Here is a 15,605-nt window from a genome sequence, read left to right as displayed (position 1 = left end):
ATAGAACAAACAAATATGTAAGTGATGTTATAGCGAACACAAGTGTAGTTTTTGAATAAGTTAACGGTAACGTAAACTTTGAAATTTTGCTACTTTTTAAAAATAATCGTCCATTTGACAGCCTAAATGCATATTCCAACCCCTCGTGTAAGGTACCATTAGTAAGCTGTCTTTGGAATCTAGATTATACCATAATGTTTTCCAGCAACCCTTAGGAACAAAGTTATGTAGGGTCGAAAATGTGAGAATTTCTTAATTTCCTTCATGTGGACTTTGAATATAAATTCAGAAGCATAATGTGTGTATGACTGAACAGACAGTCTTATGGCAGACATAACGGTACCATTGCAGTAAACTCTGGATAATTAGGGCAGAAGTTACATGGTGTTAGTAATATTTTAATTTGTCGAATATTCGGGCTATATAATTATCTATCCGTGTCATTCGGTTAGCAGTTAGATAAGTTAGTTCGTAATAAATAATAGCAATAACATAACAGTCGGAAAGATAAAATAATTTATTATTCTTCTCCGTCTTCTTCTCCTACCGCTTTTCCCATATCTGTGGGGTCGCGGTTGCAAACTGTGTCGCACATGGTGATGTGGTCCTGTTTTACGGCCGGATGCCCTTCCTGATACTAACTATGTATGGAGGGACGTAATTACTATTGCGTGTTTCTGAGGCGGTTGGTAGTATAGTGTGTTGTGTTGTTTGGATATGAAGAGGAAAGTATTGGGACAAACACAAATACCCCGTCCCCGGGTCAGAAGAATGAATCAGATGCGATTAAAATCCCCGATCGGCCGGAAATCGAAGGCGGAACTCTCGGAACCGAAGTCCTGGACGCTGACCATTCAGCTGATGAGTCGAACTAAAGATAAAATCGATTAATCGATTTTTATTGACACCATTATTCTCTCACTCTAATTATCACGGGTTACTGGTAAATAAACTTGTATTGAATTATCTAACATGTCTTTCATTTCATCCTAAGTCAGACTTGTGTCGGATACAAAACCCCAGTGGGACAGCCCAACACCTGTCCACACACATTTAAAAAGAAAACTACTATATGATGGACGCAGTGTGGTCTGGATCTAAGAATGATATATGCAGGTGTATATCACTATACCACTTCTCAGGAATTCCTTGGGATCATCAAGTAACGAAACCACTCACCACAAAGACAAGATGATGTAACCTGAATTTGTTTAGCCAGCATGAGATAGTTTACTGTTTTCTACAGAAGTCTTGGGTTTACTTTATAACGATTGATTGGAAATAAATAGAAACAAATCCCTTGGTCCATTGATCAGGACCGAATATTTTAAAGTTAGGTTGAGTTCCGTCTAGTTAGGAGATCAGACCTCAACATCCTTAATATTATATTGCTATAAAAGAAGTTTCTTCCTTTCTTGATTCAATGGCGTCTAATTTATCTCCACGAGCTTCAATCAAAGTCCAACTTTCAAAGGAGTCGTAAACGATAATAGAGAAGGTGGTGGTGGCGCCACGCCGGCCCATCTGTGTAGGCATAGCGTGCCTGCCTCTTACCTGCAGGCCCCGGGTTCGCTTCCCAGCCAGGTCAGGAATTTTTACCTGGATCTGAGGGCTGGCTCAAGGTCCACTCAACCTACATGATAACAGTTAAGGAACTATCTGCCGATGACATGACACCCCCTCCCCGTCTAGGAAGCCAAGAATAAGGACCGAGAGGATTCGTCATGCTGACCACACGACACCCATAATCTGCAGGCCTTCGGGCTGAGCAGCGGTCACTTGGTAGGTCATGGCCCTTCGGGGCACTTGGGCCATGGGGTACGGTTTTTGTTTTTGGTGGTGGCGGCGGTTATTCTTTTAGAAGGAAGTTCAGCAAGATAACCATATCCTCCTAAACCTAATCATAGGAAAAGAGGAAACGAAAGGAACGAGAAGTTGCATGACAGGCACGAAACTGAGAACATTCAAGGCCTCAGAACCCTAATGTGATCAAGGGAGGTCAGATTAGAAAAATGAAAGTTATGAGCCTGCGTAAGTAAGTGGAACCAGTGTCAGGCTCGACTTAAAGTCCTTTGGAAAAAATATTCCTGAGTATCGAATTGTCAAGAGCACACCACCATTGGGTCGTGCAGTGGAACATCTTGAAGAATAAGAGATATGTTGGTTTCGATTCTAGGTGTGCTCTGCGACTAAATATCTGAATGACATGTTACCGATGTACACTGCCCGATCTAATGAGTGCACACTTTAACCTAAGCAGTCTTAAATTCCTTTAGAGCTGAGTATCGATCCCGAGAACTCCCAGACAGCAGCAGCATGCCTAGCAATTACGGACCGGGCGAGTTGGCCGTGCGCGTAGAGGCGCGCGGCTGTGAGCTTGCATCCGGGAGATAGTAGGTTCGAATCCCACTATCGGCAGCCCTGAAGATGGTTTTCCGTGGTTTCCCATTTTCACACCAGGCAAATGCTGGGGCTGTACCTTAATTAAGGCCACGGCCGCTTCCTTCCAACTCCTAGGCCTTTCCTATCCCATCGTCGCCATAAGACCTATCTGTGTCGGTGCGACGTAAAGCTCCTAGCAATTACGGAATCCCAGACAGTTCTAGTACTTCTTTCACTCACTGGCCCGCCTCTATCTCTCGAAAGTATTTACGGAATTTGTGCCGAACTTAGTGGCATAGTAGGTCATTCCTTGTTCTTCTCTTCTCAAGTTATAGGGTTCAATCCCCGCTGACGTGAATGAGATTTCGGAGTGTTTAAAAATGATAAATCCGTGTCGCTGCCTTTTAGCATGTTAAAAACGTTTTGTGGAGCGTCTCTTATCATTTACAACAATTGAAGAGACATTAAACTTACGTTGTTGTTTCTAAGTACTCGGGAGTTTCTTCTTATCCTGTATTTAATGGATTCCCCCTTCGTTAGGAAATATCTGCAATGGTTTTTTTTTTCTATTTGCTTTACGTCGCACCGACACAGATAGTTCATATGGCGACGATGGGACAGGAAGGGGCTAGGAGTGGGAAGGAAGCGGCCGTGGTCTTAATTAAGGTACAGCCCCAGCATTTGCCTGGTGTGAAAATGGGAAACCACGGAAAACCATTTTCAGGGCTGCCGACAGTGAGGTTCGAACCTACTATCTCCCGAATACTGGACACTGGCCGCACTTAAGCGACTGCAGCTATCGAGCTCGATCTGCATTGTTAAGTATCTCTTCGGGAAATGCTAGATTCGAACCCTACCGTCAACAGCCCTGAAGACAGATTTCTGTGATTTCCCATTTTCGTACCAGGCAAATGTCACGGATTTACATCAATTAAGGCCCAAGTTCTTGTACATCCCTCGACGTCGAAAATCCTAATATGTTAGTGCGTCGTTAAACCATTAGGCAAAAAACAAATGATATTGTTTTTTTATTGTCTACAAGTTTCTTCCCTTAACCCGGCGTCGGTCGACGTGTGAGTGCAGCGCTCGCTCCCAGTTTTATTCCCTCCTCCTTCGTGAACAAATCAAGTGCTTACTTTGGGCATCCCTTCAGCTTCCTAAAATAATGTTAGGAGTGGGATGGTCACGGCAATAATATGCAGCATGGTCTTCAGTTGGAGCTGCAACACCACTGTTAGTACAGTGACGCGAGAGTGAACGCCGCGCTCACATGTCGACCGGCGTTGTAACTAAATTTTTCATTGACATTGGAAATAAGTAAAATGCTACGATTTTTAACATCAACACTACACGAATCAAAATTGAAACTGAACACCTCGAAAACAAAAGTATTAGTTGTCAAGAAATCAACTGAGGAAATACCAATAAACATTAAGGTATGCGATGAAAAAGTACAACAAGTAAGTCAATTTTGCTACTTCGGAAGCATTATCACTCAGGACAACAGGTGCACCACAGAAATCAGGAGGAGGATTGCTCTAGCTAAACAAGCCTTCAGTAACAAGAAACAGCTTTTGACAAGCAAGAACATTAACATTAAAATTAGGAAAGAATTTGCCAAAATGTTTGTGTGGAGTGTTTTGTTGTATGGTTGCGAAACATGGGTCTTAGCAAAACAGGATATAAAACGCCTGGAAGCAATGGAAATGTGAATATGGAGGAGGATGCTGAAAATTAGTTGGACAGAGAAAAAGTTAAACAATAGGGCCCTTAAGGAAATAAACGAAACAAGGGAATTGATCAACACTGTAGAAAAGAGGAAAACCAAATTCCTTGGCCACACACTTCGACATAACATATTCCTCACGACTCTGATAGAAGGAAAAGTTCTGGGTAAGAAGGGAAGAGGAAGACCGAGGAAGAAGTATCTGGATTCCGTGATGGACAGGCTGAATTTGAAAAAATATGTTGATCTGAAACGCTCAGCAGATGAGAGACAAATGTGGTTGCAGCGACAAGGCCTTGCCTTTAGGATATGAATGAATTGGATATCCTGATTGATTCACATTTTAACCATGGACAGAGACTGTGTTATCAGCGAGTGGTTGGAAGAGAGTGATAACGAAGTGAACGTGGAGTTACCTGTAGAATTAGACGCAAACAAAGATTCTGATATTGATGTTCCTTATAATAGTGATCACTACAGTAAGAGTGAGACTTCAGGAAACAACATTCTTTCTACCAAACCTGTTGCCTCTAGTGCTTCCATAATTGCAAATATTCCCGGTGTTCAGTACGTAGTGAAAGACAATTTTACCGTATGGAATATTCATCCGTCATCGCAGCGCAGGAGGAGAAGAGTCAGAAACATTGTGATCCACCCGCCGGGAGTGAAGTCCATAGCAAAGAATGATTCTACTATCTACGATTCCTGGAGTCTATTTTTTCCTGATCCTATAATTGAAGAAATAACCAATTTTACAAATGTATGTCTACGAAGTATGAAATTACTGTACTTCCGAGATAGTGGTGACGTGGAGACGAACACTGTGGAAATAAGGGCTGTCATAGGCGTGTTATACCTCGTCGGTGTACTAAAGTATTCTCATCATAATATAGAAGATTTATGGGCTACTTTGTATGACGTACAGGAAATTTTTGATGCTTCTGAGAGTCATGAGGTTCGATGATGTGGCAACAAGAGAAACACAAAAGGCCCTGGATAAACTTACAACTATCAGAAGTATTTTTGACGGAATTGTTGCACTCTGTAAAAAAATACTATAGTGTAGGGCAGCGTGTGATTATAGACGAAACGCTAGAGTAATTTCGTAGCAAATGATCATTCAGACAATTAATGCCCAAAAATCCCGCTAAGTACGGGTTGAAGACATTTTCAATGGTTGAATCAGGAATGTACTACACGTCAACGATGGAGGTTTATGAAGCCAAACAAAGAGATGGACCATATTTTGTGGAAGAAAAGCCAGTGAGCATTGTAAAAAGATTTATACACCCCATCAAGAATTCGGGGAGGAATGTGACAACGATAATTAGCTTTCCTCAGTGGACCTAGTTAATGAACTAGTTAGAGATTAAAATCTAACTCTTGTTGCCACCCTGAGAAAAAACAAACGTGAGATACCGCCTGAATTATGTGACAGAAAACGAATACCAGTTCACTCCAATTTATTTTCCTTCGGTAAAGACTGCATGTTAGTGTCCTACGTACCCAGAAAGGCAATAAATGTCCTTTTCATCTCCAATATGCTTGACTCAGATGAAACTGACGAAACATCAGGTGACTTGACAAAATCTTGCGTTAACATCTTCTACAACATCATCAAAGGGGGTGTAGATGTGGTAGATGAAATGAAATCTCTATATACTGTACCAGGAAACATTAAGGATATGGGCATAAGAATCTTGCAAAGGAGCGTACGGGCCTTATGGAGCAGGTACAGAGAGAGGTAGATGAGAGCGAAATAATGGATAGATCTTAAAACTTAATTTATTCAGCTTGAGAATTTGATGAATAAGTTCCCTGTTATTTCTGACTCGTAGCATTATATCAAATTAAAATATTTTCTCAACAAGTTATTGTCGCCTGGCTAGTTGAAATAAAATAAATTTTTATGGTTGTCTATCTTTTAACATGAAACGATTATCTTTCGTTGAAAATCAATAAGTTCTTTCCTGATAAAGTTCATAAAGTTCTTCAAGTATTTGTTTAAATAACAAAAAATTCAAAATAACATCTTTTCACTTGAAAAAAGAATTTCTCTAGAGTCGCTTTAATATTTTAACACTCAAAATATCTTAATTTTATCCTCTTCTAAAGTTCTGTGCTATAGTCTATTTTAGAATTGTCATTCAACACTTACAAAATGTAATGTGAATTCTAATGAGCGAAATAGTTCGTTGAATTATGAATGAAATCACTGATTCTAAAATTCAACTTGCAATAAAGTTAGTCTTTTTAAATCTCAAGTTTGTTTAGAGAGGCACTAATATCGCCTGAATTATCTGGATATCAGGACTGGAAATGTAGATAAATGCGGTTCAACGAACAGCATATGGAATCCTTGGCAGCTGGTGTTGTGATGCCATCCCCATGGTACCACGTTTGATTCCCGCGTAGTAATCACGTCCCAAATTCCAGCGTCGAACCACGTTCCATCTCCCGCATAATTACCACGTTCCGATTCCCACGTAGTCGAAATGATAGCAGGTTGATATGACGAAAAACGCACTCAGTTAGGGTTTCAACGTGTCAGTTGTATACTTTATAAACACGAGAAAGTCCAACTGACAAGATTAACTTGTGAGTGTCCTATGCTTGTAAATTGTAAAATTGGCACTGTATTTAACTTGGTGTATTTCCTCTAATGTTTAATCACTGGTAAAAAATTATTACTGCTCATTAGAATGGATTCACTGTTCATGTTGAAGCACAGTTGTAACATATTTACACAAGAAAATCAAAGTCTTATTCGCCATAACGAAATACTTAATTCGCGGAAATTTACAAGTTCCTATGACGGCAATGTTATACAATGTCAAATACTGTTCACTTGTGATGAAGGTTTAGCCTTATTAAAACTTCAACCAATAGTTTTTACACACGTATTTAAGGTAATATTATGAAATAGATTAGTTGGATAGATTAAATGTTCAATTATTTCACTTGAAAATCATTTTAATGTTCACACGCTTATTTCTCATGAATGTTTAAAGTCAGTTTCATTCGAATATGAATACAAGTTTAAATCAATTAAATTTGTTCGATTTGCAGTTGAAAATACTATGTCTGTAAAGTGGTTAAATATCATGTCTTTGACAACACTTTGAAATTATTAAATTAGAATCATATCACTCGAAAAGTTTCTAAGTTCCAACACAAGTTATTGTTTTATAAGTCTTTACCTCACGGACCTGTTCACGTGAGATAGCATAACTACACAACGGCAGCGAGTTGAGAATTGAACTGACTTGACCTAACAGAACCCCGTTCTTTTATACCAATCTGTCGAGGTCAGCTTCCTCCCGTCGTGCAAAAGTCAAGTTTCTTTACACCTGAATTACTCTTAAGTCCGTAGGCCGATATTAATTTCAGTATGTTTGCCTTTAAATAGGGAGCTATACGATGGTGTATCTCATTAAGTGATATCTCAATAGGTTCCAAACTTAGTAAAATTTCTTCTAGTATGTTCGATAATATCAGGTGGTGTTCACGTGATAGTTGCATCACCTTCCGGCGTGACGTGGCTTGCTTGCTTGCTGTATGCATGCCCGAGCCGTTTCCGTTGCGCTACTTCTCATGCTAGGGTCATCCCTTTGCGCTGACTTCCATTAAATAAAATTATGTTCCAGGCCATACATGGTTTCTGGTGCAATACTGTTGCTAGAGTGTGCTACAGATGGCCCCTCCGTATCTTCTTCACTATGCTTGGCATTGGTAGCATTAATGCCCAGGTCATTTCAGGTGCAACACCGCGGAACAAATGACCCGGAGGAAGTTCCTGAAAAGTTTGGCAATGGAGTTTACGAAGCCCCATATGACTGCGAGGATGTCAGCATACGGCATTCGCGCGGATTTACGGATCGGCATACAGAAATACCTTGGACTTGAATGAGAACAAATAACTCCGCAGCCAGTTCAGACCAGAGATAGGGTGAAATTGCCTTCTGCCATAAGCGAAAAAACCGCGAACTACGCCAAGGTGTGGAAAATGTGAGGCCAATCAGCGGTGAACACACTATAACGCTTTGTCACGCATGCCAAGGAAAAGATGGAGAGTGAGACTTCGGGGGTGGTTCCGGCCTCTAGTTCAGCCTTGTAATGTGCCCAATGTAGAGTCAAGGTTAGAAATGTGTGTGTTAGAGTGACAGTTATTTCATATCAGTATACGTATTTTTTAATTTTCTTATTTGTGTAATTCTTTATGTAATATGTAATATTTTAGAGAAAAATGGTATGTTTCCTTGTTTGTAAGAGGAAATCATTGCATAATATAATATTTTATTAAGTTCACATGAAATAAAATTATGACAAAAATCATACTGACAAACGTAAAACAAAACGGGGGTGAGCGCTGAACTCACATGTCGATCGACGGGGTGACTCCATTTACGTCGACCAGCGGCGGGTTACACCAACCACCACCGTCACCACCACTGTTCAATCAGAATGATATCACCAACTCTAGTATTCATGAGTAATAAGACCTTCTTGAATGTTGCCTTTCTCTATTCTTTGTTTTTCTTATTTTCTAGGTAATTCTACGAAAATGCTAGATGTACCTCGCAAGAACGTTCCCGTTCCTCTAGTAAGATACGGCAGCTTTTACCTTCGTCTGGGCGCTATAGGTTTGTAAATTGTTCCAATCCACAACTATTGTTTTGTATTATATCACTGCTTTGTATGTGGTTGTATCCATTCCCTATAACTCTTGAATATACTTTTAAATTATTTCATTTTTTCTTGTCTCCCACAGTTTCACGCACAACATCGATACAGTCAATTTCACACTAATATTCATCTATACTGAAAGTTTAACTGCTTCCTCTTATGGATTAAAACATCCCGGTTAACACGTGCTGTGTATTTAATGTGTGTGTGTGTGTGTGAGTGCGTGCGTGTGTAAATTCTTCTGCTGGATAACAGGCCATGAAAGTCCGTAGAGGAGTGGAAGAGGTAAGGGATTCCACTGCCCTTAATATAAGTATTAAGTGAGATTGAGTGTCAATTTCATATTTGGCAACTTGTACCCCCAGGTAATAATTTCTGGTGAAGTCTGAGTGAAGAAGCAGAAGTCTCACTACTAAATTTCCAGCTTCATAGCAGGAAACCGAATCTCATTCCTTGTGGTGAATCGAACACCCTTTTACTACCTTGATTATACAACCACCACGCACACGCACGCACAGACCACCCTCTTGTATTGCTCTTGACCCCGAACGTAACAATACCAGTGTAAATTTATTTTTATAACAAGAAAGCACGCTGCGATTGTTTAGTGACTGTTATTAAAGACGTTGGACCTACCAAAATACTGCTACCCATCGAGACGGCCTATAGATGTTTAAGTCTCAAGAGGTCAATGTGACGAAATATCAACTTTCTTTCCGTCTTGGAGACTGATTCCGAGCACCACTAAGACTGAATTTCCTTGCTTCCACTATATCAATCACCTGATAAACTACAAAATGGTTGTTTTATTCAGACAAAAGCTCTGATAAATCCCTTTCTAAAATGCCTCAAAGTCGCCTTTGACAGGACATTGAGCTACAAGGAACGCCCCACTAAACTCCCTCTCAAAGACGCTACAAGGAATGATAACTTAGCCATGGAGCCTGACTGTGTCTCAATTGAAAACCCCTTATTCCAGGTGTATGCATAAGTTTCTGCCGGTATTTGTGGTAAAGAAATCACGTCATTTTCAAGGGAAATCCATTATTTGTTTACTCAAAATATTGGCCATCGGCTTCTACACACTTCGCCCATCTTTCGATTAAGTTATGAAGACTATGCAGAAAAACTTTTGTCTTCTTCGGAAAACCATTCGTCGAGCCATTTTCCAACTTCCTCGAAATTTCTGAAGTGCTGCTCTGCGAGCGCGTGCCCCATTGATACGAAGAGGTGATAGTCAGATGGCGCTGGCTCGGGGCAGTACGGCGGGTGCGGAAGGATGTCCCATCCAAGAGATTTCAAGGTCTCTTTTCTGGCCCATTCTGGTCGTCTTTCAATCAATGTGTGATTCAAATTAATCATTTGTTGGCGATAACATTGTACACAAACGGTTTCCCCGGGCTTTAAGAGTTCATGACACACAATACCGCTCTGGTCCCACCAGACACAAAGCATGGTTTTCTTGCCGATTAAAACATGTCTCACATATTCTAATCAATGAAGCGTGTTCACCATATGTTTCTACCAGCAAACGATGACTTTCCGTAGTCTTTTTATTTTGACTAAATAAGAAAAGCAATGCCAGCCGCAAATGTTCTTTTGCAGGCACAAACGTCGACATGATCACTGAACGATACAACACAGAGCTAGTGTTTGACCGACTCAAATTGTGTGTCTTGGTAGGTTAATGCCAGACGAACAAACTGACGTACTGTATGTGTCAAATTCATACGCTGCGTACTTTTCGATGGCGCTATCTCTTAGAGGAACCGGAAAAGACTATGCATACGCCTGGTACGAACTTCAATTTGAGCAGTTATTGCTAACAGCGAAGCGCTTTTACACTCTCCATTTGTATCCAGCACTATAGCATCTTCTAGTTCTACGTCTCTTATTTTTAAATCCTTAAAAATAAAGTGTATTCATTACCACTAGGTCTCCCTCTTACCCTACATATTTGAGTCCATTGTTCTCATAGATAACCCATGCAACTCTCGACGCCTTGCATAACCCCATAGAAGCCGGTTCAAATGCACAGCTTCATCCGTCGAGTTCATTCTTTACTTAGTCGTCACCTCTTCACTATAAGTACTCTCCTGCTGTTGTTCTCAGCTGTTTGTACCAGTAACCATTCTCGCTACTTTCATGTCACAGTAGAAGTCCGATAGTCCGGTACGTTCGGGACCGGCCCGGTGCCGGATTATCGAAAATGCCGGACTATCGGGAGGTACCTTTTACTACGATATAGGTTAAGGCGTACAGCGAAAACAGCTGTAACACGGCGCTTTTGCAATAAAATGTTGATCGGCAGAATCATAATTTAATAACACACTCCTATTTACAAACGTGTTGTTTCTTATTGCCATTCCATAATAATGCCGGCGTTCATCGATGTTTTTATCTGTAAGTCTTCCTTTACCATTTAGAGTCTTTCCATCTACAACTTCTCTTTTCCTTCCGTCCGCTTCAGTTTTTGAAGGCATGTTCCCATCCGTTTTTGATCGTGGCCCATACAATACATTTTTGAAATCTATTTTTTATCATATGGTTGGCTTTCCAGTACTCAGTATAGCACACAGCCTGAATATTTCCAGAGATAGAGATATTTAAGTAAGTCAGTGCATAACAAATGGATTGTATCAGATACGTTTGCACTATTAACTTTGAAATAATAAAAAATTACACTTCGATTGGTTTCGACAAATAATGCATCAAATTGTTCACGAGAAATCATTATTAAGAGATAATAACATTAAAAAATCCTGGAATGGTGCCGGACCATCGGGCGTTCCGGAATGTCAGATGCCGGACTAATGGAATTCTACTGTAGCTGCTTTCAGCTTATGAATAAGGTATATTTACTCTACGCAACTTTCACTCTCATAAAGAAAAGTCGACTTGAAACCAGAGTGATGTAGATAAAATTTCGTCTGAGAACCCACTTCTTTCTTGCAGAATGTTGGTGTTGGCAACAGAAAACTGACTGCATCATGAGATTTGCTGCATCCTGACTTTTACTTCATTGTTATACTATCATCCTGGCGGAATACACATTCTAAGAACTTAATACAATGCAGTTTCATAAGCTGGCCTTGTAGGTTCCTTCCCAACTGACAACATTTTACACCACGAAATGTAATGGTTGTATCATATTATTTTCAGGTACCGAAATATTAGATTATAAGCTTTCAACACAGTCTACCAGTTATACCTTATAATCGGTATAAGCCAAACTGTTTATAGCATGTTCACACTAAAAAGTCCGCCGAGCTGAGTGGCTCAGACGGTTGAGGTACTGGCCTACCAGCTCCAAATTGGCAGGTTCGATCATGGTGGTATTTGAAGGTGCTCAAATACGTTTGCCTCGCGTCGGTAGATTTACTGTGGGGCAAAATTTAGGCACTTCGGCGTCTCCGAAAACCTTCAAAAGTAGTTAGTGGGACGTAAAAACATTAAAATTATTATTGATATGATTATTATCTGTATAAATAAAGTTGTAGGGGGTCCATAGTCTGTAATTTCGTTTGATTAGCGAATTTTACAGATATCCGATTTCGGTCAACTCAAGACGGTATCCGTGGCTTTTAGCTTTCATGTCTGTTTGTCCGTCTGTTCCACCATCACGGCGAAACGGCTGAATATATATCTACCAAACTTCACATATAGAGTATACTCATGCAGGGAAAGATTTAAGTATGCATATTATTTAAAAATCACTGAATAGAATGGAGATTTATAGGGAAACCACAACAGTCTTCTTCCATTTTTTCTTACACTATTGATTTTCGGTAAAATCTATGGAATATATGTGAAACGTTCCTTCATTTAAACAACTTTTGTTATGAGCATAATTTCCCTTACTCTTCAAATGAGGGAGAAAATTACTTTTTTTCTGCGGGTTGCGTGCTCTGCATTGAGTGGTCGACAGATCGACAACGAACCTACCGGTTACCGTGGCAACGTCTCTGACTGCTTACGAGCAGGGAAGTAACGTAGGCTAATGTCATTTTCTTCAAAATTCCTGTAAAATCGTGGTTGTTCCTTAATAAGAAGGCGAGAGAGACGTCATGCTGCCATTCCGCGGGATATTTGCGGAATCCCGTTGGAGATCACAATCGTTGCCGAATAGCTCTAAAGGGGCTGTTAACATTTGAACAGTCCCGCGGAGTGTAGCCCATGATTTCAGACCGTAAGATGTTTGCTGGTATTTGCTATAAATTTTACTGCATTTCTTTTCTACTTCTATTTTTCGCTTTAATTTTTTGCCTCTGTCTTGTCTCTTTAGACTTAAGTAATAACACCTCTTATCTGTTTACCTAAGAATTCCTGCGCTTAAATTTCTCCTCTGTTACTGCCTTCTTATATCCTAACTCATATCATCACAATTTAGTGAGGGACATTTCATTTTAGAATACATCCACTTGTCATTTATATATTTGTCCCATCCCGTCGTCCTCAGTTATAACCCTATTTTCTATTAACGTTCTTAACTGTAATATTTTTTTCCGTAATTACTCCGTATGTATGCGAGTGCTAATCCAGAAACCTGGACACTCTTTCCTTTGAGGAAAAATTCCAAGCTGTTCAAACGTATAACGTTTTGGGCCCGGAACATATCGAAATATGGAGGCAATTTCAATGACGGTGCAGACCTTCGTTTCGGGATAATTGGTGGCTAAACGGTAAGTCGTATCATAAAACAGAAAGCACAATCGCTGTTCAATTTCGAGAGATCTACAACTTTGGTCCTATGACATATTGTCGTATCTCGATCCCTTATTCATTAGACAGAGCTGCATTTCTCAATTTTAAGTTCATTTTGTACTTTTTATACGTATGTCTTATCGTTTGGAACACTTGTATGAAGGATAGAATCATGAAATGCGATACTCGCTCTGACACGACCAGTGGTCGTATGTTAGCCAAGTTTTATGATTCCAGCTGCTGTAAAAGTATCCGAAAAATAAATAATGTGCGAAAACTGTACCCCCGTTTCACCCTATTTAATGTTTCTAACTCAATCTAACCCATAAATATAGGAGATACGAGAAAATGTCATAGGACCAGCCATGTAGAACACTAAAAGAGGCATATGACGGCGGAATCTGTTTGTTGACATGACGTAACGTTTAAAAGCAGTAAATCTCGAAATGGTCTGCACCTATAAACGTGCCCATACTTATCTATATAAATAAAGTTCTAGGGGGTCCGCTGTCTGTAATTTCGCTTGTTTTGCCCATTTTTCAGATATATCTCCGATTTAGGTCAACTCAAAGCCATATCAATGGCTTTTAGCTTTCGTGTTTGTTTGTCCGTCTGTTCCACCATCACGGTGAAACGGCTGGATAGATCTCGACCAAACTTCATTATATAGACCTATACAGTATACCCATCCGGGGGAAGATTTAGATATGCATATGATTAAAAAATCACTGAATAGATTGGGGTCTTATAGGGAAACCACAACAGTTTTCTTATATTTTCTTTGGTACTGTTGATTTTCAGTAAAATATGTGGACTACATGCGAAACGTCCTTTATACGTTACGTCCCTTTTATATGTACATAATTTCGCTTGGTCACTGCTTTTCAATTATATTATTTTTTAGACTCCGGAAAATATCGAAATATAGAGTTAATTTCAATGACGGTTCAGACCTTCATTTCGCGGTTACTGATTTCAAAACGGTAAGTCATTTCACATAGCAAATTACGCAATTGCTGCTCAATTTGGACAGATCTTCAACTTTGGTCGTAAGACTTATTGTCGTATCTCGATTCTTTATACTTCAGATAGTGCAGCATTTCTCGGTTACACTCACATCCCTCCAACTCGATTGCAACTAGCATTAAGAAAGGGGCCTGTCGTTATATTGAAAACTATCTATCTCTATCGCGAATGGCAGCTGGCAATTGAGTCTGCGAGAAACTCCCGAACTCAATTGTGAATGGCAGTAGAAAATGTGGCCTCCCATTATCACCTAAATTTATCCAACGTGCGCCTTACATCGGAAAAAAACGTATGGGGTCTTTCCCATTTTGTTTCTCGGATAACGCTATGGGATGTACAATTTAATATAATCTTACTCACTTCGTGTGCAGTAACTTACGTAGAACTCCGTATACAAGATATAATACCGTAGCGAAGCTCGGGTACATTTGCTAGTTACTAATAAATCCCTCCCTCTCGTGTATACTTTTCAATAAATTATCCATTTAACCATTTATACTAGGAAATTAGAATCAAATGACTTAATTGAGATCGTAACAAAAGGTAAAGTACAGTATCATTAAACCCTATAGAGAAAAAATCCCATACAAATCAGCTCTTACTTGTTGCTACTTGCCGTACTAAAAATAGCAAGTACTTCGTGAACAATAATGTTAAGTCTAAAGACCATTGATCTCTAGTAATTACAATACCACATGAAATCAAAAGCATCCTATGCTCGACTTACTGTTATATGATCGTACTGTCACAGCGTTTGGTATCGGCAGCATGGTGTACTCAGGCTTGGAGTTTGGGCAGTACTTCGAGTTGAAAAAGGATAGCCACTGTCACAACGTGCTCCAAGCCCTTAATCCAGCTACAAGGATGGTCCTCACCATGCTCCAGATGCAATTCATGTTCCTCAACGGCAAGGTGAGTGAAGTCTATCTCTTCCCTTTCCGGCTAAGATAACCTTCAGTTCATACTTTATTTTTCATTTTGTCCTGTCCTGGTATCCGAATACATCTTTCCTCTCTCATACTAAATGTCTGAAGGATTACTTTGTGCAAAATTTATGTATAGATCTCTTAAAATTCTGCAC

General features: G+C 39.8%; 1 protein-coding gene across 2 annotated transcripts in view; it reads left to right on the top strand.

Annotated features, from left to right (window-relative positions):
* Positions 1–15,605, top strand: part of LOC136874847 (proton channel OtopLc) — a 164,294-nt gene that overhangs the window by 124,717 nt on the left and 23,972 nt on the right. For both annotated transcript variants that reach the window (XM_067148526.2, XM_067148525.2), the window contains exons 7-8: positions 8,659–8,751; positions 15,276–15,436. In XM_067148526.2, coding sequence (XP_067004627.1) covers positions 8,659–8,751; positions 15,276–15,436 — 254 coding nt within the window. The remainder of the gene's footprint in view (positions 1–8,658; positions 8,752–15,275; positions 15,437–15,605) is intronic.

This window comes from Anabrus simplex, chromosome 5 (genome assembly GCF_040414725.1).
Source record: "Anabrus simplex isolate iqAnaSimp1 chromosome 5, ASM4041472v1, whole genome shotgun sequence".
Taxonomy (NCBI): Eukaryota; Metazoa; Arthropoda; class Insecta; order Orthoptera; family Tettigoniidae; genus Anabrus; species Anabrus simplex.
Note: the sequence above shows the minus strand (reverse complement) of the source record. Positions and strands in the feature narration are given on the sequence as shown.